Source organism: Salarias fasciatus, chromosome 3, assembly GCF_902148845.1.
Source record: "Salarias fasciatus chromosome 3, fSalaFa1.1, whole genome shotgun sequence".
In the NCBI taxonomy this organism is placed as follows: domain Eukaryota; kingdom Metazoa; phylum Chordata; class Actinopteri; order Blenniiformes; family Blenniidae; genus Salarias; species Salarias fasciatus.
In genome coordinates this window covers 4,536,695-4,563,506 of record NC_043747.1, presented here as the reverse complement: position 1 = coordinate 4,563,506, position 26,812 = coordinate 4,536,695, and the positions used below count along the sequence as shown (strand labels likewise).

At 49.9% G+C, this 26,812-nt stretch overlaps 1 protein-coding gene across 5 annotated transcripts in view; it reads right to left on the bottom strand.

Moving 5' to 3' along the window:
* Positions 1-2,366: 2,366 nt before the first annotated feature.
* The window catches only part of LOC115381980 (phosphatidylinositol-binding clathrin assembly protein), a 53,053-nt gene continuing 28,607 nt past the window's right edge, over positions 2,367-26,812 (bottom strand). The window contains exons 8-20 of one of the 5 annotated variants that reach the window (XM_030083635.1): positions 23,165-23,185; positions 21,414-21,499; positions 21,197-21,320; positions 18,452-18,588; positions 16,945-17,045; positions 14,982-15,092; positions 10,840-10,983; positions 9,864-9,894; positions 8,752-8,884; positions 7,416-7,439; positions 5,216-5,272; positions 4,983-5,099; positions 2,367-4,733 (exon numbers count right to left, since the gene is read on the bottom strand). In XM_030083635.1, the coding sequence (XP_029939495.1) occupies positions 4,719-4,733; positions 4,983-5,099; positions 5,216-5,272; positions 7,416-7,439; positions 8,752-8,884; positions 9,864-9,894; positions 10,840-10,983; positions 14,982-15,092; positions 16,945-17,045; positions 18,452-18,588; positions 21,197-21,320; positions 21,414-21,499; positions 23,165-23,185 (1,101 nt within the window). In that variant the 3' untranslated portion in view covers positions 2,367-4,718. Of the gene's footprint in view, positions 4,734-4,982; positions 5,100-5,215; positions 5,273-7,415; positions 7,440-8,751; positions 8,885-9,863; positions 9,895-10,839; positions 10,984-14,981; positions 15,093-16,944; positions 17,046-18,451; positions 18,589-21,196; positions 21,321-21,413; positions 21,500-23,164; positions 23,186-24,336; positions 24,379-26,812 lie in introns of all 5 variants that reach the window. The other 4 variants (XM_030083628.1, XM_030083654.1, XM_030083646.1 and 1 more) reach the window with 4 other exon arrangements.

Here is a 26,812-nt window from a genome sequence, read left to right as displayed (position 1 = left end):
TGGGTCCTGCGGCGGGTTACTAAAAAACAAAAGACCTTGAATTTGTGACTTTAAGGAGTAAGTGTTCAGTTTCTCAGGCAGTCTGAATCAAAACCAAAGCTTTTTACAACAAATCAAAATAATAAAAACCCTTGAAGACGTTTTTTTTAGGAATGGAAAATGACTTTTTATTTCTTCCAAAAAAAGAGAAAACAAATCCCCAGAATAAACAAATATACTGCTGTAAAATAAACGCCTGTGATTTTTCTCCACCGTAACATTGGTTTTTTTTTTTCCGTTCCATGCTCGATACAATCCATATATTTCTGCTTTAAATAAATAGGAAAAAAAAAAAAAAAAATCAAAAATGTACAAAGAGATGGAGGAGGGAGGAGACAGAAGAGAGAGAGAGACAGACGGAAAGGTGTTCTCTGCTCCAGGGAAACATTTGGCATCGTTGAGAACTGGTGTCTGATCCTGATGTCCGGGCGGTCGGTCTGCGGCCCGCTGGAGTCACGCCAACATCTCCCATCGTCCCAAAAACCAGAGTAAATGACAACGAAGTAACGCAGCTGCAGGTTATGAGAGTACGTCTTTAAGCTCTGTGTGTGTGTGTGTGTGTGTGTGTGTGTTTCTATATACAGTTATAGTGAGGCAGCAATCCGAGGGTTCTCACCAAAACAAAACACAGATGTAGAAAAAGAAAATCTTTGTCTTTGATTCAACACCAATAAAATGAGGAAATCTATCAAACTGCTGCTCTCGCTGTTTCAGAGTCGTCCACTAGGGGGGGCTTTCCGCCCACAACGAGGACGCCTGCTGCCGGTAACAGATCTGAGATCTTTGGGAGAAGAACAAACCAAACAAGAAGGAAAAAAAATAAGAGTTTTGGCGCTCTGCTTTGCTACAGTGGCTCGTTTAACGACAGTGCAAAACATCCATGGGGGGGGGGCGGCGGCGGGGGGAGACCGCGAGGGTCCAATCCGTCCGTCCGTCCGTCCAACCTGACAGACGGTCTTCAAAAACGGGGACAAGAGCGTGAGAATCCATCATCTTCACCACCGTCACATCATGCTTTGGGAGGAAATAAAGGACAACGAACATCGACAACGATACAACCATGCAGTGGCCGACCCGGAGGGTCCGCGCCCCCCCAGTGGCCGACCCAGAGGGTCCGCCGCCCCCCCGACACGCTCCAGGGTTCAAAATGACATCAAGGTTCAGTCCGTCGATCCTTCTCACCATCGATTCATGCTACAACAATGCAAAGAGGCGGTAGCAGCTTCAAAAACAAAACCCCAAAAAAACACACAAAACCAGAAAATGGCTGCTTGGATCAGGTCAACGGGCAAAAACCAAACGGTCTCCTCTTCAGGACTGGAACCCGAGCTAAAGATTCACCAAACAGAGGGAAAACCCAACGCGAAATGATGGGTCTGCAGAGGAAAAGCGGACTGATTTCATCAGAGTGAGATTCTGGGTGACCACGACCCGATTCTGGATCGCCGCCACGCAGAGAGGAAGCAGAGCGGCCCGTCTTTCTGCTAAAGTGTCGATTCATCACATGAGATTAGACACAGTAAGACAGCTGTCCTCGAATAAAGAGAACCTTGATTAGATCTCGGGTCTTTGTGCCAAAAGCAGAAGCATCCATTAACAAAACTGTTTCACGAGTGTCCAAAGGAAGAAAAAAAAGAAGGTACCTTAAAGACCGACCCAGGAGAGGATTTTCAGATGAAAGACAGAGATATGAAGAAGTTCTCACCACCCAGAAATCTGATTTCTGCTCAGTGATATGAAGACACACACACACACATAGAAAGAAAACTGCATATTTTCCTTGAACAGGTTCTGTTTGCTCAGCCTCGAGTGCAGACGCTTCGTCTCGTTTGTGCAGGTTGACGCTAAACCTCGACGGACTCGACCCGGCGGCTCTACACCTCGCGTGGCAGGTCCAGGTTCTGGCGTTTCTCCACCAAATCCACTAACTTGTTCTGCTAAAGCACCACGAGTCTCCACCTGGACATCCGATCCAGCCGGAGACGGTCTGGAGGCCGCTGACATCAATAGGAGAGGCGGAGACGGACGGACGGACGGACGGACGGACGTGAAAAACCGGGAAAAAAGAAAGACGGGAGAGGAGGAGGAGCTCGTCTCCAGAGCGAAGCGCAGAGCCTGAGAGCTTCCGGAAGGTTTCGTCTACGGCTAACAGGACAGAGACACCGAGAGAGAGAGAGAGAGAGTTAGCAGAGCTATTCGATTCTAAACAGCGGCTGAGGAGGGGGCGAGGAGAAGCTACGCTAACACAAGACCGCGACAAGAAGCTTCTACAAGCGGCGTCTATCCAACGGCGACAGTGAACGACGGGCGAGACAGAAACGGTTTACTGCAACTACTGCTTTTTTTTTTTTTTTTTTTTTTTTTTTAATTCTTTTTGCTTTTTCAAACATATCTACACACCGAACAGTGACGGAACAGGATAAAGAAGCACTCTAGAGAGAGAGCGAGGAGACCAGAGCGGTTCCAGAGCGTCACAGCAGGGGGTGGGCGATGGGTTCAAACACCTCCACGAGCACGGATGTCTGGGATGGAGACGCTGGACCGGGACCGGGACCAGGACCGGGGACGGGACTACAAAAAGCTTCAAGTTCAATGAGAGAACGGCGGGAAAACAACTCAGTTTCCCGCCAAAATTGGCGAAAAAGATTAGACAAACTTGCTATATTGCAAAAAACCCCCCAAAACTACCCCGACAGGCTTCTTCCGCCGCGCCGGGACCCCCGGCGGACAGCTGGACCACGGCAGGACCGCCACTTAGAAGTGCAACATGTTTGCATTTTTGCAACGAAATCAAGATTTTTTCCTTTATTTTTGTTTTTTACAAAAAAAACAAAAAAAAAAATCAAATCATTGAAAAACTCGTTGGCTCAAGTTTGGCATCAGATGCGACCCTCAGACTCAGAAATAGCCCTCAATGGAAAAGACACACAGACAATGTGTTAGCATACATGTAAAAAAATGCTCAAACGCGCCCAACAGTCACACTGGAGGGGGACTTGCTGCTTTGGCTGAGGGCCGGACGTGGCGGCTTGAATTTGATCCTTACAGGTCGGGCGACGCGGCGGGATGGCGAGGCGGCGCCGGGTCCCGGCGCCATCGCGGCCCCTCGCTTTGATTCAGTGCAATTTAAAGTGAATTCAACTTTGATTCAGTAACGTTTCACTCACTCGCTCGCTTAGTGCTGCCGTCATTGATCATTGGCACAGAACGCGGATCTGCTGTACCGAATGGAAACGCTCCTGTTTTTTTTCATTAGTTTTTTTTCTTTTTTTTTTTTAAATAGAAATCTTGAAACTCTTAGTCTGGTGGTTGAGTTAATGAAGACAGAAAGAAAAAGAAACAGATACACACAAGATCTCCAGCTGCTGACGCCGCCGTCAGGCAGCAAACGGGCTAATGATGCTAATAAACACTCTGTGGCGCTTTAATTTAACTTTCCTCCAAGATCGATGGCGGCTGAGAAAATGAACATCAGGTTTAGAGCCTCGTCACTCCGGCTGAAGAGACTTTTTCCTCATTAAATCCCTGATTTAAGTCAATATCAACCAACTCCAGAACAAACAAACGACCCCGAGCAGGACTGGGCAGGACGGGGATTTGAAGGTTATCTTCAACTGACTCATGACACCATCTGGTGGCGCGGGATGGTATTACAACAGAGCTAGCTCTGCATTACTGACTGGTGTGCTCTGCAAAAATCTAAAAAATAAAAAAGCTAGGATGCTTTTTGCAGTTATTTTTTCCAAATGGTAAATTTCAATTTCCAAAATAGAGGAAAAAAGTACTCTGTTCAGATTTTGTTAAATTTTAAAGTGTTTTTTGATTCTGATTCTTTAAGTGTTTTGAATGAGCAGAATTTGGGACGATGAGGAAAAGGAAACGCCGCCGTAGACCCATCATTGCTAATCCTGGTCTCTCTTGTGTGTATCTGTGTGTGTATCTGTGGTGAAAACGATGCGGTGTGAAGAACAAAGACTCCGATAACAAAAACGCTCGGCTACTATTAACAAAAGCGTCAACGAATCGCTGTACAAGCCTCCGAAGTTGGCGAGGAAATCAAGACCCAACGGTACAAATTCATCCGAACGGAGAGGAAACGTGACGGGAAACACACTGGAGGGCGGGGGCGGGGTCTGTGGCTGGATGGAGGGCGGGCTCGGAGGGCGGCGTCTGAAACAACTGCTTCGCACACACACACTCACACGGGATGCATTTTCCTGTTTAACACACACACGCTGAACAGACGGCCGTCCTCCGGTGAGTCGCCCCCCTCCAAACAGGACGAAATAGCACCAGTATGATATAAAGCTAATTCTGCAGCAGAGACTCGTCCGGCCCGACTGGAACCCGGAGGTGGGGTCCCCTCCGCCCGCCCGCCCTCCACCTCCCCGCTCCCCCCTCCCCCTCTTTCTTTCTCCCCTCTCCATCCGTAAGATTCAAAAACACAAGTGACAGAGAGAAGCGACACTCGCACACAAGCAAGGAGTTGTTTCAGACGAGCACCGGCCAGGAGGACACCCCCTCCCCTCCCCCACCTCCACCCATCCTCCATCTCATCGTCGTCTGCTCCTCTTTCGGCTTCACGGGATCGCTCCTCCGTCATCTGTGTGTGTGTTTCCTTCTTCTTCTGCTGTTGGTTTGTTTGTCGCTTTTGGCACTCTGCTTCCCTCCTGACTGGATTACATGAACTGCATCTGCACAGAGGGGGGGGAGGGGGACGGGGGGGTTAGAGGCGGAGGAGGCGGCGGGTTCCACCTGTGGTGAGAGCAGACCGAACGCCACTCGCAGTGCAGAGACCACAAAGAGGAACCACACACATCCTTTTCATGTTGTCATTTTGAAGACTGTCTCCGCCTCCCGCTTCAGGCCGAAGCAGGGAAACTGAGGCCGCGCTCGACGGTGTGTATTCTCATCGTGTGTGTGTGTGTGTGAGCTGGGCTCACCTGGGCTCCGGGCATGGGCGCGAAGGGGTTGGTGGGTCTGAGAACAGGCTGGTTGTACATCATTGGCTGAGGAGCCATGACGGGGACTCCGCCCATCTGACCCATCTGAGGAGGGACCTGGAGAGCCGGTCGACACCCGAGTCACTCGCCGGCAGCTCAGAATGTCACGTTTAATCAAACGATGCAGCCTTACTGAAGTGAACCAGCCTCGACTCTTATTTCGTGTTACTCACCATTCCATACACAGGCACTTGAGGTGTGGTCATGGGGAAAGCCATGGGAGCTGGAGCCTGAAGAACAACAAGAAAACAGCTGTAAATAAATGAAAAAAACTAAAAAAAAAAAAAACAACAACATCATAGTCAAACAGTCCACTGCTTGTGCAGGCTTTATTCAGATCAATAACAGTGGAAGAATTGCAACATTTACTACACCATCATCTGCATATAGCAGACACTGAGTGGACTTCTGCTCATATCAGAGAAAGGACGACGACTGAAGGCAGTTGGAAAGATTCTTCCTGTTCGTCTGAAGGAGTAACTCTTCTAGAAACGGATCATCTCCAGCAGATTGTTGTCGTGTAAACTGGAGGGATGCGGTGTTTAAGGCTGCTGTGCGTCCCGGCACTTGGTGGACCCCCCCCCCCCCCCCAGCGGGCGTGGTCATTAGCGAGGGGGGCAGCGGTCGGCCGTGCCCGGTTCTCGCTCCACAAATCAAATCCGGTCCGACTGAACCGGCTTCCTCTGCTCGTGCCGCAGGATTTAAATTGCTCTGTATTTCCCTCCGTTCGGACGCGGAGACGCTTTGCTCGGCGGCGGCTCGGCCTCCTCACTCGGAAGTCCCGCCGCCGCCGCCGCCGCCGGGGAAGCCATTAAAAACAGCGTGCAGGAAACACACCGCTGCCTCCGCCGCTCTAATCCATCACGGCAAATGAGACGACTGTGGCATTTTAACATGGCTTCATCCTGCCGGCGCCGCTGCGGCTGTATTAAAACCGCCGCGGCTCTGCCAGCGCGGAATATCTCCGGCCGGATAGCGCCAGCGGAGCGAAAAACACTGCATTAAACGCCAGTAATTAGGTGTATTACCTCGCCTGTCTTACGGGGAAATGATGGATGGCGTTCACGGAGGCGGTGGGTTTCGTCGATTAGCCGAGTGTCTGCGAGACGGCGCCGTAGCATTCTGCCAACATTCCTGAACCTGACAGACTTTCTGTCGGAGCAGGTGAGGAGCTGTTACAGATTCTCCGCCAGTCCTCCGCTTCATCTGTGTCGGCGCCGCTGTCGGCCTTCCATGCATCATGTTTTACCTCCGCCGGTTTATATCCGTCTTTTTATGCCGGAGCCCGACGCCGCCCGGTGCTACCGTCTCCCTGCGCCTGTCTGACTCTTCTCTTTCAAAACAACAAGGAGCTTTTGAGCATTCGGAGCCGAACTCCTGCTCTTCCCGCCGCCACTGACAGCAGTCAGACTCCTGACCTTAAGCGACCTGCGGGGTTCAGTAAGGGATGAACAAGTGAGATCCTTTTCCTGTCTGGCGTTGTGCGTTATCGAGCCGGCGGAGGCTGCTGCAACCTTCGCCTGCTGGCGAGAATCGGAGATGTGGGAGTTCCACTTATCATGCGTGAAGCGTGACAGCCTACTTATCCGCCGCCGTTACCTGTGATGCCTTCTATATTCCGAACACTCGCCGCCATGACTTATTTATTATGTTTGCCGCTTCTGCACGCATGCATATTTACAGCGGGCAGAAGCCGACGTGTTTCCCGTTTCGGGGGGCGATAATGAGCTCCCCCATTAGCATCGCCCTCGTCTGGAAGCCGTTTGTTCCCGGTCAAAACAGAGGCTGGCGCTCTGGTTTCTGTCTCTGCTGGACGTACAGTGAAGGCCTGACCAAGGCCGCTGCTCATCACGCAACCGAGACTTTTATTTATGTGACAGGATAAAAAAAAAAAAAAAAAAAAAAGCATTTCAGTTTGCTTTGCAAACAGAAAGTTGATGAAACTGAAAGCTGATGTTTCACACAGGTCAAACGAAGACTGGGAATCTTTTGAAAACACTATTTTTTCTTATAATCGAGAGGAAATGAAGCTAAATAAACGAAGAACGTTGCGGCTGCTGCGGACACTGAAGTGACACACGAACGACCCTGAAAAGAAACGCAGCTCAGCCTTCCTGTGATGAGTCAGCGGCCTTATGTAACACACACACACACACACACACACACACACTATTAGCTTCAAGCACGGAGGTGAGAGGGTTATTTGTAGAAATTGGGTAAGAGCAGAACAGAATCCTTCCGAGACGAGTTTCTCCCAGGAAGCGGCAGAAGAAAAGGAGAGGTGACAGAGGAGGAGGCAGGAAGCCGGAGACACACTTCTGTTTCTCAGCAGCTCGTTAAGACTCGTCTTACTAAACAGAGATAAGTACTTACATAACTAGTATAGAACATTCCATTCTGCATCAGGACGCAACAGGGAGGAGAGAGAGAGAGGGAGGGAGGGAGGGAGGGAGGAGTGTGACAGACGGGAGAAATGAAGGAGGGAATCAAAGCAAACGAGAGGAAGGTGATGAAAGACGGAGGCAAAAAGGTATCAGAGGAAATGAAGCGACGGAGCGAGAGATGGAGGAGGAAGAGGAGAAAGAGGGAAATCAGAGAAAACAAAAAGAAGACGTCAAGAGGAGAAAACAGGACGAGTCGATGACGAGGAAGGAAGACGAGTGGATGACAGAGCAAAACAGGAGGACAGAGAGGAAAAGAAGAGGAGGCGGGGTGAGGATGGACGGGACAGGAAGGAGAGAGAGAGAGAGAGAGGGAGAGAGAGGATGGACGGGACAGGAAGGAGAGAGGGAGAGAGAAGGAGGAAGCCAAGGGTTAGTGACAGTTTGTCCTCGTCAGCCAGAAACTACAGTCCACAGATCAGGAGGATCAGCACACACACTAACACACACACACACACACACTAACACACACACAGGTCATGCACACTCAGCACAAAGTTACCATGCTCACAAACAAGACAACAAAGAAGACGAGCCGCATGCAGACGACAGGTGGCGTTTCCAGCGCGTCGAGTCGAGAGGAGACGTCTGTGTTTCACGTATGATTCATTCATTAGAGAAATAGATCTGAAACTGTTTGATTTTAGCAGATTCTTTCTAGATTTCTGAGTAGAAAACCGCTAACTTACTTTAAAATTGGGAAAAATGTGAAATAATGTCAAAAAATGTTTCATTTGTTCAACTTACATGAATAAAGACGAATGTACTGAAGCTCGAATGTGTGGAGAAAGTCATGCTTTCAGCTCTAAATTCAGAATCCAGTCTGATTTTACTGTTTCTTTTGTTAATAAAATAATTTTCCTTCAACCACAATTAAAAAGGAATCAAAATTTTATGATATCATTACTTTTTCCCAGACAGTTTTTCCTAATCCCGCTCTTAATGCAGCAGTGACGATAATGGTAATAACAAACAGAGCGGAGGAAAAGCTGCTGTTTAAAGTCTTTAGGCGAAGTTAAACAGCGGCTGGCTCCCAGCCCAGAAACACTCCGTTACACCAGTCTGCAGAAAACTGCACGATTATCGCCGTTTCCCCTGCTGATCGCACAAAACACCAAACTACTGACCGATCATGAAACCTCTCAACGCCGCGCTCACCCTCACCTCACGGGCCGGTCACTCTGGAACTGTCTGGTTTCATTGTAAAAACTAATAATCAGGCCATTTGTCTGATAGCGAGCGTGTCTGAACTCTCGGCGGCGGCTCACCACGTGCGGCACGGGCATGGGCTGGGGGGCCATGGGCGCCGGGCCCCACTGCGTGGTCGACATGGTCTTGTTCTGCCAGTTCTGGCCGCCCGTCAGCTTCTTCTCTCCGGGCTGGTTCCACTGCATCTCCGGCCTGCGGACGGACGGACGGACGGACGGACGGACGGAAGGCGGCTGTCAGCAGGATCTTTATTCCTCTAATACGTTCCCGTCCGCTCTGCCCGGGGGCCGGCTCGGCTTCGCCGCGCCGCGGTCCCGTGTGGGCGAGGCAGAGCGCGGCACGGCGGATTCTTTCAGTGACTGGATGTTCTGGGAGACGCTTCACTGTTTACGTCCAGGAAGCTGCTGCATTAACCTTTATCATCCACTTCCCACCACATGAATCCATCTCAATGCTAGAAATCCTCCATATGTTTAACGGAGCTGCAGTTTATGTTGCATTTGTGGAGTTTAATTATTGTGTTTGTGCACAACTTGAGCTATTTCTATCTACTGAAACCTAGAAATGGTGAAATGTGTCAGTTTTTTTTAAGCAAAATATTCATTTACTGCCATGTTTGGGGAATTTTGTGGGTGTTAAGACTCAATTAAAAAAATAATCTAATTATTTGGAGCTTTGTGCTTAAAGACTTATAATAAATCCTTTAATAGCATCTCAGTGTTTTACACAGGAAGTAGAATTTGCTCAAATAATGCTTACACAGCAGAAATGATTTTTGTTATTATAATGAGAATTAACAGTTTGCTCTGGACTTCAGAGGAAACGGCTGGAGATCTGCAGCTTGAAGCTTTCAGCTTCAGAGAAGAAGAACTCTAACTCTAAACTCAAACTGCTTTCTGCTGATTCTCATGGGTTTTTTATTTTAGTGATGAGTAACTAATCAATAACTAATTCACAGCAACACGCTGCATGGCAGGTTCTTTTATCGAGGAATAAGTGTCGCTTCCATCACCAGCTGATATAACATATTTCTGTGTGTGTGTGTGTGTGTGTGTGTGTGTGTGTGTGTGTGTGTGTATAAAGTGTGCAGAGTTCACCCTAATTGAACCAAACCGGACAAGTTTGAACGCAACCTTCAAAAAAACAGTATCGTGTTTTGAGGATAACTTACTTCTTGGCGGGGGTCCCGCCAAACTGCAGATCTGAGGAGTGACAGAAACACACAGGAGAAACTGATTGATCACAGTTAAAAGAGAGGAAACAGTCAGGTAACTTCTCTTTTTCCCTCCCTCACTGTTTTTTATTCAACTTTGTTCTCTTGAAACTGTGCAAGTTAATGAGCCTGACTTCTCAGTAAAAAAAAAAAAAAAAAAAAAAAAAAAGGTACCGGAACCCACTTATTGTTGAAAAAGCAAAGGAAATGAATGCAGCGTCACCACAATAAAAGTATGTGTGGTTACAGGGTGTTTTTAATTCGGAATTGCTTTATTTTGAATTAAGCAATTCAGAATTATATTCATTAGCTTCGTGTTTACATGGGAAAAAAAGATTAACTCCTCTCTTACGCCGGGGTCTGTGAAGCGTTCTGATTGGACGGGGCAGACGTGACGTAATGACGCCTCCCGGAAGTAAAAAGCATTTTCCTCGTCTTTCTTTCTTCATTAGCTTTGACGCTGAAGCTTTAAAAATGTCCGCGTTGTTAGGCGCCCATCGATCCGCACGTTTAATTTTATCCAATTCTTCTAAAACCGTCGTTAAATAAATCGTCTCCGTACGAGTCGAACCGCGCAATGCGGGCCGCCATCTTGGAAAATTGCGTCGTCACGACAGAGCATGCGCACAACGACCAGAAGGAAGTCGCGCCTAATTAGCATAAAATTCCGCTTCCAAAGGAGAATAAACCCGACGGTCCAATTTTAAATAAAGTTTTTAGGCGTTTGAATGGTCTATCTGGAGCAGAATTAGGCTTTATTCAGATTTATAGAGGAATTAAAAAGTCCCACGTAAACAGATTGTTCTGGCTGTGTGTTCAATAAATCAAGGATTTCAATAGAAATGTGGTTAAACGCTGAGTATCGATACATTAGAGGTCAGTTATGTAACCGCAGAAACTTTCCCTCCTCTGCAGCCGACACGTCGACACTCACTGCCCACGAGGTTGGCCAGAGACGAGTCCAGGTCGTTGGCGAGCAGCTTCCCCCCGGGGTGGATGGCCATCTGAGGGGGCGGCGGCGGCGCCGCGGTGTGCGTGGGAACGGTAGGCTTCAACAGGTCTCCCAGAGCATCGAAACCTGGAGGACGGAGACGGAAATGAGCCCATAGAACAAGGGAAAAGAAGAAAAAAAACAAACTCTGCATTTCTGATTGCAGGGGTGAGGAGGGATCAACAGGATGGAGACCAGAGTCGCCGAGAACCAGAATGAAGCAGAAAGCATGTTTCCTCCACGGCTAATCCTGAAATGGGAGCCTGTCAGGAGCAGCTCCTGCCTCCAGATTAGCTGTGTTTGTTTAGCCGAGACCTTCCTGAACCATTTTCACAGGGAAGCTGCTGGAGGTTTGGATCGCGTGGCGCTCTGCAGGTGTTCACGGTTAGGAAGCTCAAATCCTCAAAAACTCTCTCCATTACTTAAATTTCTATACGGAATCAAGTTAAATTGCATTAAAAATACCAAAAGAAAAACCCGAGCCTAAACTAAAAGTGGCTAAACGGTAAAAAGGGCTAAAACGCCAAAACAGTTGAAATCTGTAATAAACAGTCATTAAACCTCATAATTGCAGCAGAACCAGTCATTTCAGTATTATCAGCTTGTCTGTAATCTCAACTGAGCGCTAACAGCTGAGAGGACGGCGCTGTAATTGGTGTTTTACGAACTGAGAAATTAACAAAAAAAAAAAAAACACACAAATGATTAAGACAGACAGAAAAGGGAAACGGTTTCCTCATCGGCAAGAAAACTTTAGAATCTCATGAGAACCGACTTGAATTTCCCCCAAATGTGTGACCCGATGGTCAGAGGGAGGCGGAGCCGGACGGCTCTGACGCCGCTGCTCTTTAACGTTTCCCTTCCTGAAGCTCTTTCTGCTCTCCATTTTTCCTTCGTTCCTCCGTCGGTTTCCGGCCAACAATCCCTGACTCAGGAGCTCGCAGCGGCGGCTGCGGATGATTGATTTATCTGTTCGCAGCTGTCATGTTCACACTTCCACTCCCCACCGGTGATTAGCCTGGATGCTGAGTATGTGTGTGAGTGTGTGTGAGAGTCGGAGTAATTTCCCATGTTGGGGCGAACATGAGTGTGTTAAAATTAACAACTCTGAGCTAATGGCTACTCTGCTGGCAGCGCCGTGTGAGTAACGCCAACAGGGCTGCAGATCGATCGTCATCTGAATGTTATTAGCCTGTGCCTTCATCAGAACGGGGAAATAATCTACGCCGTACCTTCAGCTAAACTCAGGAGGAAACTTTAAAAATGTCAGAAAACCAAACAAGCAACCACCGGGGAGCAGAAGGAATATCAGCAAGTTACACAAATCTGCAACAAAATGCAAAACGTTTCAGCAAAATGTACAGAGAGGAGGAGGAGGAGGAGGAGGAGGAGGAGGAGGAGGAGGACCGCTACAAAAGAAAAGAAGGCAACCGATGCTGGTGGGGAGAGAAAAGAGAAAAGGGAGGAATAATATTTAGTTAGGAAGTGGTGTGCAGGCCTGACAGCGGTGCTGACACAAGAGATTCAGAAAACACTTTTCCTGCTAGCTTAGCAGATGGAGGAAAAGAGGGAGAGCAGGAAAAAACAGACAGAGAGGAAGACGAGGACAAAAAAAGGGAATTATGAAAGAGTGAAATGCAGTTCGGCCGTTTGAGCTCCCGTCTCCGGGTGGAGGCGGCGGTATCGACCGGGGAGGAGCCTCGGTGTTTCGGCCATGGATTGAACAGTCGATACGGTTTAAGATGGAGAGAGGAGAGCAGCTAATCCATGTCCGGGGCGCTCTCCCCCAAAACACCTAACAGATGCTATCTGAAACACTTCTCCCACACCGCACGCTTCACGCCGTGTGTGTTAAAGAAACGTCCCTCCTGGCTTTGTTCAGATCTGACGGGATGCGGACGACGCTCGCTGTGTAATTGGCGCCTGGTGTGCGGGAGAGAGCGGAGCGGCGAGAGAGAGGGACGTGATCACACGAATCTGATTCAGCTCGATAAGGAAGCATGGCTGAGGCCGTCTGTCCTCTCAGGTAAATCCAATCCAATACATATAAGATCCAGAACAGTTCAAGCCAAACGGCTAGCCTCTGCAGATCGGTCTGCAATACCAGGTCCTGCCACCAGATGGTGCAGTGAGTCGCTGTTTTCCTGCATTCGGTCAGAATGGAACGAGCAGACCGAGTCATTATGAACAAATTCTCTTAAAATAACTAAATATTATCATGAGCTGTTTGCTGCAGGAGTCGTTTCTCTCGTCGGCTTCTTCGCCTGCAGATTAAAGCGAACTTCGTCAATCCCCCGGAGGATCTGCTGCGCAACACGACCCCAGCTGATCGGCAGGCCCTCGGCTTCTCACCACCACGTGTCAAGTCATATCAAATAATACATCTGCTGTTACAAACTGCAGGTAGTACACATTATTTGCTGTTTAAACCATAAATAATCAGCGCGATGCCGTCAGATGTTTGGATGGTAGAGATAAATCCAGCAGTGGGGGCTGGCGATGCTTCCCGAGCCAGGTGTTGTTTTCTGTTTTAATAAAGAGAAGCTGGGTCGAGCCACAGAGGGACGGGAACTGGATTTAAAGCCGCTTCTCTGTCAGGTTTGTTCAACACAGCATGAGGCAGCTGTTGGAAATGTGTCAGTTTGACTCCAGGAGAGAGAGAGAACGACACAGAAAACACAGAAGAATCAGTCTGAGGGTGAAGACGAGGACTCAAATCGATCTGCCCGTCACAAGAACACCTCAAAACACCCCACGGCTTTCACTGGGTTGCTAATAAGCAGCTAATACGGGGAACCAGATACAGTAAACACGCTAATGTGAGAGACAGAATACAAAAAGAGGAACGAGAGCCTGAAAGACACAACATGAAAAAATGCGAGTTCTGTCAAAATGCAAATGTGAAAGAATGACGGAGGAGTCGGGGAAACTTGTGGAGTCGACAGAAGGTGAGCAAAGCTTTAGAAACCGAAACGAATCAGCCAGTCTTTCAGAAAAATCAACTTCTGACAAGAAAAGAAAAAAAGCAGCAGAAATACGGGTAAGGAGTGGACAAAAAAAAAAAAAAAAATGAAAACTGGGTGCAGAATGAAGACCTTGCAGAGGAGACAGAGGGAAGAAAGAGGAGTGTGTGTTGTGGGAGAGAGCAGATGGAGCGGAGTTGCCTGGGTGATTCTCGTCCTGTGAAGTGTGATGGGAAGACAACGAGGCAAACGCAGAGAGAGAGAGAGAGAGAGAGAGAGAGAGAGAGAGAGAGAGAGAGACAGACAGAGAGAGAGACAGAGATGAAATATGAGGGCGGAGGAGGGGGGGGGATCGGTGTGAACAACAACAAAACAAAACCGGCTGCTGGTGGAGGCAGACAGATGGGACGGAGCCAAATGACACAGGACGAGCAAACACACACACAAACACACACATACAAACAGTAACAAATATGCAAACACACAGATAATGCACAGGCAGGGACATACAGTGGCTGCACACACACACACACACACACACACTTTCAGTGAGGTGTTGCCAGCGGTCCAGATGGTGTGTTGCTGGTTGTAGCTGCAGCTCTATTAATAGCAGGAGGTTAGAGCGTCCAGAGCAGGACCGACCGCCAGAGCAGAGCGAGCCAGAGATCAGCAGCTCCCCCACCCCCCCCTGCTCCACCCAGAAGACAAAGAACGCCGCCGATCGCTGGAGAACGTCTCAAGAAGCCATGCAACAGCTGCGCGAGCGTTAATGACGACGGCGGTCGAACCCGACCATGGAGGAAAACGGTGCTCAGAAGTCATTTTCCTCCAGTGTAATGATTATTGATCGGGCTGTGCATGGTGACTCTGCTCTGATTGAGACGTCCTAACCAGCCACAGCTGGGCCTCAAACAGCTGGAGAAGATGAGGAACGAGGCGAGAGCGAGCCTCATAGTCTCGCACGTTACTGTGTCGCCGTATCAATAAAGCTGGGCTGAACAGGAAGTGCAGGACCGATACGCCCAGGAGTCAGAGCGAGCAGACGTTAGCAGGAGGTTAGTTCAAAGCCGCGCCGCCGCCAGCAGGAGCCCAGAGGTTTTAGTGTTTCAGGTCCGTCTTTACCGGCTGCAGGTTGAGGGCCGTTGTTACCGGGCGCGGCCTTACTCCCGAACACCGCATCGAAATCTACAGCCATGGCGGATCCGGGCGGCTGCAGCGGCTGGCTCTCCAGTCCTGAGGAACGCAGTCACACGCCACCCGTTAGATCCTCTCCCTCCGTCTCTAAACCCCGGCTTCTTCTGACACACTTTGGCATAAAGAGACACACACATCAGGCCGAGGTCTGGGTTCCTCCTCCACCTCCTCCCAACTAATCCCATTAGATTAGGAACAGGGACATCGCGGCGCTCGCCGCTCCGCCGTTGTCGTTGCTTGGTAACTTGGGATTGGCGAAGCGCTGGAGGAAATGTCAGCGCTAAGCCCGCGCACGGGGAAATCCTCCGACGCACCTTTTGTTTCGGGTTTTATCTTCATCCCCGGTGGGGATTAGGACGACCGAACTCAACGACTGCCGAGTAAAAGACGCCATATCTGATCCGAGCAGCATCTCGTCTTCTCTGAACTACATCGTGAAGTCCTGCTGGTCTCCATCCAGAGCTTAATTCAATCAGGGAAAGAGTTTTTCAGCAGAATATTTAATAGAATAGATTAAATCAGACTAAATGTAGTTTTGTTGCTTGAGTTTGCATAAATAAACTCCACTCAAAATAACTTTAATGAATATAAAGTAACATTTATTTCAGACATGTCTCCTCCAGATGCTTCCAGAGTGCGCCCGTTAGCTTTAGCATGTATACTTTGTGGTAATCCTCAGTAAATTAAAGGAGTAAGTTATTTCAGCGCCTTCATAGCTCTATGAATGGCTTCGGCGTAATCCTGACATAAAGTCTTCCATTCTTCCTGCTAACCGAGGCTGAAGATGCCGTTTTCTGCGCTGCGCTTTGATTCCGACTCCCGATTTCAGGCTGAAATGTCAGATCTGCTCTCTCTGCCCGGTAGCATATCGAGGGTTATTGTCCAGGCAGGAGCGACTGACTGTGTTCAGCTTTTCTGACGCATTTTCCAAAAAATCAGACGGGCGGACGACTGAATCTGAATCTGACTGCTGCAAACAGACGATGACAGGATCTTTATACTGTTGTTTCATAAAAGAAACAGCTGAATTTAAAACTTATTCAACTGTTAAACACCGGCGAGGGAGAGAGACAACAAGAGACAGAGAAAGAGAGAGAGAGGGGAGGAGAGAGAGAGAGAAACAGTGAGAGAGAGCGAGAGAGCGAGAAAGAGGAGAGAATGAGAGCGATGATGAGAGAGAGCGCGAGAGAGAGAGAGCGAGAGAGGACGAGAGAGAGAACGAGAGAGAGAGCGAGAGAGAGAACGAGAGAGAGAGAACGAGAGAGTGAGAGAGAGGACGAGAGAGAGGAAGAGAGCGCAAGAGAGGACAAGAGAGAGAGCGAGAGAGAGAGAATGAGAGAGTGAGAGAGATAGAGTGAGAGAGGACGAGAGAGAGAGAGAGAGAGGACGAGAGAGCGAGAGAGAGTGAGAGAGACCGCGAGAGAGAGAGAGAACAACAGAGGGAGAGGATGAGAGAGAGCAAGATAGAGAGTGAGAGAGAGGAAGAGAGACAGCGCAAGAGAGGACAAGAGAGAGATCGTGAGAGAGAATGAGAGAGGACAAGAGAGCGAGAGAGAGATAGAGAGAGCGTGAGTGAGAGAGAATGAGGGAGAGAGGACGACAGAGAGCGAGAGGACGAGAGAGCGAGAGAGAGCGAGAGAGAGAGAGAGAGAGAGAGAGAGAGAGAGACTCTGGATGGATGCGTCTCATAAAGATTCTCATGACTGGAGGACAGATGGACGAGCAGACAGCTGAGCGACCGGCCACAGGGAGAGCAGCGCAGATAAATCCACTTCTCCGCATCTGTGTGTCTTATTTGCATGTCTGGTAAACGCAGGAGTGTGTGTGTGTGTGTGTGTGTGTGTGTGTGTGTGTGTGTGTGTGTGTGTGTGTGAGAGAGAGAGAGACGTACCTCCCCAGGCACTGTTGGCGTTGGAGATGGAAGGAGTGCTCTGCACAGCGGGGATGAAGGCCGGCTGAAGATCAAACAGGTCACTGTTCAGATTGGGAACACTGAGGAAGACGAGGAGGAGGAGGAGGAGGAGGAGGAGGAGGGACAAAGGCCAGAACGAGTCCGAGAGATGACAGAGTGAGAGAGGTGAGGCAGAGAGATGAAAGCCAGAAGTGAGATGAGTAAATTAGCAGGAGAGGAGGGGAGAGACAACGGAGAGATGTGGGAGACAGATGGAGACGAGGCATTAATATTTAATCCACCCAACATAAATAGCTTTAAAGAGAAAAAACCTTCATTTGTCAGACAGTGATTGACCCTCTCTGCCTCTGATGGGCGGTAAAAACGTCCACAGAGCAGCAACAGGATCATCAGACCTGAATGTGAACTTCAACAAGAGCCGAGCAAACACTTGTGGCAACAGAGTCTTGATGTGGAGATCATCTCCTGATTCAGTTAGCGGATCAATCCCATCATGCTCTGCACTGGGACATTTGCGACACCCAAATGAAGCGAGATGGATTTATTAGCTTGAGGAGATTAAGCGTTTGGGATTATCGTCTTCTTAATCCACCAGTTGTTCCCCGTCACTGATGTTTCCTTCAGAATAAGAGCGTGCCGAGTGTCGTGCACGGTCCGGATGCTCAGCGCCACTCCTGGGCCTTTAGGCCGCTGGATACACTCTGAATTCAACCACATGTTGGTGATGCGTTCACTGGCGTGGGACGTTGGAGATTCCTGCCATTTGGCTAAACCTCGTCTCTTCTGCGGCCTGGCAGCTCCGCCCGTGGTTTCAGGTACACGCGGCGAAAGCCGTCCATTGTTCTGCAAGTCTGGACTGATCTGGCGAGCCGCCAGCGCCTTCCGTCTCCACGTGGCGGAGCTTTGTTTGTTCCGAGTGCCAGCTTCTCTCGTCTTCAACGCTCAGGGTCTCTCTAGCAGGAAAGAGCCGGATGCTTCAGGAGTCAGAACCTTGATACCCACGGAGATGGAAGAGGAGTCTGTTCTAACAATGAGAGCCAATCACAGGCCATTTGGTTTTTTTTTTTTTATGTCTAAATCATAGAGGAGAAAGAGAGCTGCAGTTAACCACCCATCGCTCTTTGTTCGCACTGGCATTTCTATCAAAACTGATTTTAGATGTGTGAAGTGAAGGGATGCTCATCCCGGGTCTGGCTCTTCCACTACGTCTGTGAGACTCCAGAAGCCGTGCGGGACATGGCTGCCCGATCTTGTCTCGTTTCCTGTCACTTCCTCGTTTGATCTGGTTTCAACGCCCACTCCCGGTTTATTCCCCCCCGTCTGGAGCTTGGCTGTGTTCTGGTTCTACTTCTTTCATCCTTAATCTTTAATCCTGGCCTTGAAACGCACTTGTGCTCCACGTTCCGCGATTTGGATCAAAGTTTCACTTCAGACTTTGTTTCTGGACTCGGGTTCTCCGTTCCGAGCGCCGTGTGAACCGCGGTACCTGTTGGTGGACAGCGTGGAGGCGAACAGCTCCGGGGTCTGTGCGATGTGGTTGTTGTTGTTGGCGCTGCCTATCGACTGGCTGCTGGGCGAGGCGGAGGGCGGAGTCTGCATGCTGATCTCCTTCAGGCGCTGGTCCTGGAAAAGAAAATAAAAAAATAACAAAAACACACTTTTTAAAATGCAGTTCCAGTTTGTGCCACAAGATGGTGCAGTGAGTCAACATTACAGTGTTTGCTTTAACTGAAGAGTTTTATAGGATTCAGCAAACAAATGATCAAAAACACTGACATAATTGAGGCAGAAACTGTTTTAAAAACAAAAAGTAGGCTGTCCTTTGGCCATTTCTTTCTGAGAATCTGAGAAAGACGTCTCCTGCACTGCGTTTGAACGCCGTGGCGCTCAGACTCAGGTGCTGCTGCCTCTCTCTCCGGTGACAGAAACACAAACATCAGCAGAGTCCGGCCGCTGCTACCGTTCAAACAGCCCACAGCTTTGAGCTGATTCAAGGAGATCAACAAAACACATAAAAAAAAAAAAACAACAATATTGAGACGGAGCTGCTGGAGCTGCTGATGTCTGCACAACGCCTGCAAGCTAACCAAACAGGAAGTCAGACAGTCCAGCAGGAAACCTCCAGTGCTTCCCGTCACATTCACCGCTCTCCTCCAGACCGGCCACTTCCTGCGTGAACCGGCGCCTCGGGGTCGGATCTCCGAGCGCTGACACTATCCTGCATGACGAGTAGACAGCAGGTGACGGACCCGAGGAAACGTCCCTCTCAGCTCTTTATTGAATCTCTGGAAACTGGACATCACCGTTTTCTCTTCCCCCACTGATGGATTTTATTTTCATTTTCCCCTCGGTTCGCGCTGTTCCGCTGCTTATTTCTCGTGCTTACATCCCATCTGCCTGCGTTTCCCCGCTAGATCTCGTTATTTTCCTTGCTGCAACGACCTAATTCCTCCGCGGGGATCGATACGCTGGTTGCTGCATCTTGTGGGAATCTGCTGCGAGGGAGAAGCCGCTCCCTCCCTCGGAGTCCCCCCCGTTCAGATCACGCTCTGTTTGGTAGACAAGCAGAGCGATTTACCGTACAACACCGAGCGCAGATTATTATTATGGACGGTGGCAGAGGGGAGCCGGGATCAAGGCTTCCCACAATGCTTCTGTCGGGTTTATTTACACCTGGCTGCCCAGCTGTTTTCATTCAAGGGACACTCCAATTCACTTTACAGCCTCTTCTCCCGCCGGAGGCTCTCAGGCGCGCAGGGGGATTATGGGGCAGTAACCTGCACGTTAGTGAAAATCTGGGCTTGATCACAGCGAGACGTCACTCTTTTAAACGTATGTGCCATAAAATCTGACTGGCAGCTTGGTTGAATTTCACTCGGTATCAGCCGGTTGGAGGGAAACGCTCCGGAATCACTATTTTTAGGACGCCGATTCATGAATACTAATGAGGAAAAGGAAAAGTAACGGCTAAACTGCTAATGCCTCGCTGCTGCTGTGGATACAGGCTAATGCTAACGTTGCTACGAGCAGGTTTGGATCCAGTAATCAGGAGATGAATGAAATAATAAAACAGCAAACAAACATCACAGCAACTGGATTTATAAGACAACCACTGATGCTCACCAAGAGAGACAGCAGCTCTGCAACGGTTTCGATGTCTGAAAACTGTATCAAACAATAATGTGCTCAGAGAAACTTCAGGAACTGCTCCAGCGTTAAAGGTTTTTAAAGCGTTACTGCTGAAGCGGCGGCGTTACTCTAAATAACCGGGACCCCCTGCTGAGCAGGCACCGCCGGGTCCAGGCCTCTTCATCTTCATTCAGACGGCGCCGCAAGGAACAAACGGGAGCCGCTGTTCCTGTCTGAGCAAAGAGCCAGCTGGACAGTGGCTGAGAGTAAGAGTCCGTGTGCGTGTGTGTGTGTGTGTGTGTGTGTGTAGTCCATATGGACCCCGGCGAGCGCGGACAGCTGGACTGGAGTATCTGAACGACCCCGCTGACCCCCCGGCTACCCTCGCTCCAACTCAAAGGTAATCAGCGGACCTCGGCAGAAACCGACGGCGCGCTGGAATCCAATAAGACGCACGGCACACACACACCGCGATACACACACACACACACTGCAGCTTTTCTGCCAGGGTGTAAGCATGCCTAACGTGCACTGCAGCCGCTCTGACTCGACTCCAGTGCGCTGCGAGGCGGGACTCCCCGGGCCGGGCCGCGAAATGTCAACACGCTCCGCACTCGACTCGCCACCGAGGATTCTGGGCCTTTATCCTCGGTTGGAGTTCAGCGGCAGGCTGAGACACAAAAGCGGAGCAAGAATGCGTGTTTATTTCTGCAGTTTGCGCCGTTTCCGCCGCTCCACGGATCTGCAGCTGATTCCCCGTTACCACGGCCTCAGACCGAGGTCGGTGACCGCGGAAACGCTCGCCATTTCCAGATGAAGATCGGTTTTTCAACATAAGGCGCAGTCGTGAACACGAGACCTCGAAGTCAAGACCTCAGCCTTGTTTGTTTTACATTTAGAATCCTTCCCCGCGGCGGCGGAGCGTCGCTTTAGCTCCAGGTGTTTGTGTACAGGGCAAACACACACTGCGGAGTGTTTCTGTAGACGCAGGGCTGAACCAACACACCGCTGCACACTCCTCGCTTTGATCACCCGCTGCACTGGAAGAGCCTTTCAACACCGGCAACGCAAATCTGCCGCGCTTCCAGGAGAACGGTCTCACCTTCAGGGCCTGCAGCCGGGCCTGCTCCTCCTCCAGGGCCTGCTGCTTCTCCTTCTCGTCCATCCGGCTGAAGGACATGCCGGTGGAGGACAGGGACGAGACGGCGCTGGACAGGGTGGACGCCCTGCGGAGGTCAGGACAGGACGGCAGATGTTTTTAGAGGAGATCCGTCGCTCGTTCCTGAGAACGTGTGACGCCGGCGGGAGGAGACGTCTACCTGGTGTCTGCGTTCAGCTCCTTGGTCTTCTTGCCCTCCAGGGAGGCCAGGTGCTGCTCCAGGGCCTCCAGGAGGCTGCTGGGAGCCTGAGGGGCCAAACCGGGAGGGAAACCGCCGTCATTCACACAAAGCTTCCTCCAGACAGAGAAAACCCGCCTCCACACACAGTAACACACACACACACACGCACACACATATATATGTGCAGCAGCATCCAGTGTTAGTTGGCCTCACAGGAAGGGAGCGGAGTGCAGGAGTCTCCAGGAAGAGCCACGGCAGCATGCAGCAACACTCACACGGTTAGCGGGAGAACAGAGGAGGAGGCTGGAGGAACGGGGAGCGACCGGGGGAAACGAGGAGAGCGGGGGAGAGGGGGCGCCGCCATGAGGTCCTGTCCTCCCCGAGCAGCGACCGGCAGGCATCACTCTGCAGCCTCTGGAGTTCGTCTTTGATCTTTACCTTTCTAATTATTTGCCCGGACAAACGAGCTCCGCCTCTCGACAGCGAGATGCCGCGGCTCAACGGCTCTGGACCGAGGCGGAAGGCAACTCGGGGACAGTTGCTAAGCTACGGCCGATATGACACAACTGGAGCTCGGCCTCAGCTGTCGGCGGCGGCGGCGGCGCACAGACACAGCGTCTCCCGAGCTCGTTAGGTGCCTCATTAATGCCTGCAGGACCTCGAGACGGACGAGACGGACGAGAGGGCCGAGAGACCGGCCGACAGCTGCTGCTTCAAGACAACAACCGCGCCGAACCACAGTCCAACCCTCAGACACGTCCTCAGCAAACAACACTTGACTTTCTACCAAATGGCGTGACTGCTCCTTTCCTACCTACAACACGTCTTTCCTCATGGGGACTTGCTTTTTTTTTTTTTTTTTTTTTTTAATCCCCACAGGGATATTAAGTTCACACGGTCCGGGCTATTAGGCAGAATCCACTCCATCACACACAAACACACTCGGGAGGCGCTCTGGCTCGGCTCTGTGGCCGACTAGACGGTGGGTTCTAGCCAGAGTGCTGCCTTGTGGGTAAAGAAGCAGCGGTCACACCAGAGAGAGTGAGCGAGGGAGCATTCTTTAGCTGTCAGAGGGTGTGAATAGGTGAGGAGGTGGCCGTGTGTTTGCCCAGTCAACATTAGCTGCGACGCCTCTCCAGCGAGACTCCCCGCTCTCGTCTCCAGACGGTCTGCAGCGATCGCTCCATCTCCGGAGGAGACGGAGGAAACCCAACGAGGCCGACCCCCCTCTTCCTCCTCTCTCCTGTTCTCCACAGTAACGCCGGGGTCCTTCGCCACTGAAGCACCTGCGCCATGCATGTGAGAGCGGCGATGCTGCGCGTGTCGAATATGGAATAAACAACATCTGAGGAGGAATTCAGACGAGCGAGCCGAAGCCCCGCGCAGATCCTCCCATGCAGATGAAGACCGAGGAGGAGGAGGAGGAGGAGGGTGAAGCCTCATTTTCTATTCATGAGGTTTCATGGCCTTTTGCTTGTTGTGCCAGGGCTCCGTGCATGTGTGTGTGTGTGTGTATGAGTGCTACAAGCGAGCCACCTGAGGCCAGCTCACACAGATTGTACCGAGTCAACACCGGGAGGGGGATGAACATGAACATGCCTCTGACGGCTCAGGGCGCACGTGTGTCTGGCTGCACGCACGCACGCACACACACACACACACGGCTAACAAGCATGGTGCTCATGCAGGGGGGGGGGGGGGGGGGCTACAGTACACAACCCACCACCTACAATGTAAGATCCTTTTGTTTTCTGCGACAGAGGAGGGGGGGGAGGAAAAGACGAGTGTTTAAAGACAGAAAGCAGCTTCACACACACACACACACACACACACATTTCACACGCTCATTCCAAATGCAGTCAACTCCCAGCATTACTCTGGTTTCTAATGGTGACACGCGGCCCCCGGTCACGGTCTGAGTTCGGGCTGCTTTTGTTTCGGCGCCAGACGAGGTTTGGAAACACTTTTTTTTTTTTTTTCCCAAATGATGACGGAAAAGTTGAAACTTTAATTCAGAATTCAGTGGGAATTCTGCTGGACTTTTTAAAAGCTGAAACCATCCAATATTCAACTGTTTTGCTGGAGAGACAGAATTATTTGGTGATCTTTCCAGATCAAAACATTTCTATAATTAATCAACGGACTGAAGTGCGGATGGAAAACATTCTGCAGTTCCAGCATTTTCCAATAGAAAAAATCATCTTCTTCTGTGTTTTCTGTCACCGTTAAACTTATGTTTGGAGGATTTGATTGGAAAACAAAAAAAATGAAGGTGCCACCTCGGGCAGAATTGTGCTTCATTTAATTAGAGGAACCAGCGAGCGAGTGGATAAACGAAAACCGTGGTTCCCCGCAGCCCCGCTGATCAATTCCAGTCGAGCAAATCCAAATCCAAGGACACGGCTCCGGTTTTTAATCGCTTTCTGATTCTCAAGAAGATAATTCACACTAATTGACAAATAAAAGGTCATTAAAGCTGAATTTTAAACGTCTCCGAGGTCCGGAACAAAGAGGATCAAAACCAGCTCGATCCCTCACAAACAAACTCAGAAACCATGGAAGTCCTGTCTTCTTCTTCTTCTCCTCCTCCTGCTGTAGCGTAATTATCTGCAGAGTCGGGGTCTGAGAGCCGACGGCGGGCCGAGACGTTTAGGGGGGGGGGGGGCGGAAGAGAAAAAAAGCAAGGCAGAGTCCGAAAACCCATCAGGCCTGGAATCCAGCAGTGAGGTCGGGTTAGAGCGGATGGCTGGCTGGGATGAGGACGGGTGGCGAGGAGATGGAGGGGGAGGGGGAGGGGGGGCGACAGGTACACCGGGGGTGAGATGAGCCGCGGGGGGGACGACCACAGGGGAGAGAGAGAGAGAGAGAGAGAGAGAGGGTGGGAGGTGAGATGCACACTGACCTGTGAGAGATCTGGGATGTCACCCTGATCTATTCCAACTTGCTGTCGTCAAAAAACAAAAAAAAAAAAAAAACAAAAGAGGAAGGGAGGTGGGAGAACATGGAGAGGGAAACGTAAAGAGAGGGGCAGAGGCATGAAAAAAACAAAACAAAACAAAACAAAACAGGGGAGTCATTACTTCATGCAGTGGCAGTGTCAACACAAAACGACAACAGAAACAAACGAGGAGGTTCCACAGCGGGTTGGCGGCGGCGGCGGCGCCGGCGCCAATCCCGACGGTGAAGGATGGCGACCGCACAGCGATACATGTGTGTGACCGATGAGGGACGGCAGGCATGAGCGATGGCGTGTGAGAGGAACGCTGGGGCACACTCAGAGAAACGCCTCCGGAGACGCGGGACGGCGAGGCGTGTGTTCAACGCCGCGGGGCCGGAGCGGCGCCGACCCCGGAGGATCCGGAGGATCCGGCCGAGCCCCGCAGCGTGAAGACGCCTCAGACAAACACAGAAAGAACATCAACTCCTCCATCGCCACATTGTTCCACACAACATTTCCCCACTCTGTTGAAAACGGTGCTGATTTAACCTTAAAGGCTGCGTCACACACCGCCTCCACTCAGCCTCCAGCTCCACAGGAAACAGAAACCCTTGACATTTTTAAGACGTGCAGTCTAAATACAGAACAACTCATTACTTATTTACAGAATACAGTCGTTATTTTTTTTTTTCTTTGATCAAGCACCATTTTTTTAATTGCATCTGTAAAAGAGAAGAAGAAGAAGAAAAAAAAAAAAACAGTGGATTGTCCAGGGAGCGCCTCAAATCCTCATTATAGAAGACAAAGGAATTGATTGGGATCATTTGTATGTATGCATGTATGGTGTAGTTTCTTCTGCTGAAGCTCCAGCAGCTGATTCTTACTGCTGAAACAACAGGGGGGGAGGGAGGGGGGGAGGTGGGAGGAGGGGGGGGGGGGGGATGATCTGTGGGCTCCGGGCGGAGAAGAGCCACACCAGGATCCATCTCTGTCAGGACGGAGAGCGAGGAGAGGACCAGACAGAGGGGGGGGGCCAACGGAGCGCCTAACCACGTCCTCCATCTCCACCCTTATATACGTATATATATATATATATATATATATATTAAGGCTGTGACTTTAACGCGTTAGTTACGATTAATTAATTACAGAAATTTTAACGCGATAAAAAAATTATCGCAAATTGTCGCGGAACGTTTGTCACCGGACGAGTTTCACCCGGACATATTTCGCTGTGACACCACAACGAAACAGCTCCCGACTTGGTGACTTTCTCGTTAAATCTGGCGACTTTCCAAAGCCTCCTGCCGACTTTTTTTGTCAAAAGCGACTAGCAACAAATTTAGCGACTTTTTCTGGTGCTCTGGAGACGTGACAGGACGTCTCGTTCTGCAGCTGCTGTCCTCAATGAGTTGCGGTGCTGCGTGAGCCCCTCCCCCGTCCCAAAGCACTCACAGGCGGCCAGTCTCATGCAGCGCTCCCTGCTGCAGTCAGAGCAGAGAGGAGACCCACACCACTCCTCCACACTTCAAATGAATCGCGTGTGCACAAATACGCCACTGCTCACTTGCTGACAAACCAAGAATAAACAGAAGAAAATTCATTTGTAGTTCTAAACATATTTAGGGTGTTTTTTTAACTCACATTTTGCTTCTCCCATGACGTTATTCCTCTCTCCTACAGCGTCCATTACAATTACATGCAAATTGCAAATTAGGTAACGACCTCATCTCGCAACTTCTGGCGACTTTTAGGACAGCCAATAGTGACTTTCCTAACACTGCTCCCGACGACAGCGCACTACTTGGTCTCGTGCACAGAAAATTTAGATTTAAAAAGCCAGCGGATGGCAGCGTGGATAAAACCAAAGCTGTATGCATATTGTGCAGCAAAGAATTTGCATACCATCGCAGCACATCGAGCCTGCTATATCATCTGAATGCTCAGCATGTCGCAGCAGCGGCCAACACGCAAGCCTGGCATACAGCTAGAGTGGAAGAGGATGCCACTCCGACTACTTCAAGGACCCTCGCCCAGCCCAACAAAAGTTGCACTAATCAATGTGTATTGGTTTATTTGTCTTGGTTAAATTCCTCCTTCCCTGCTGAAAAAATGAACAGTGTTTTGTTGCTTAAGCTTATGTATCACTATATTGATTCACTATATCAAAATCCATTAGAAAGAGAAAGGCTCTCACTGATCTCGGGTCAAATATCGATATGCGATTAATTGAGATTAATTAATTACAAAGGCCCTAATTAATTAGATTAATTTTTTTAATCGAGTCCCACCCCTAATATATATATATATATATATATATATATATATATATATATATATATATATATATATATATATATATATATAGAGGACGGTGCAGAGGGAGGCGTCTGCAGCGTATATGGGGCAGCGAGGGGAGGGAGGAGCTCTGGTGGAAGAG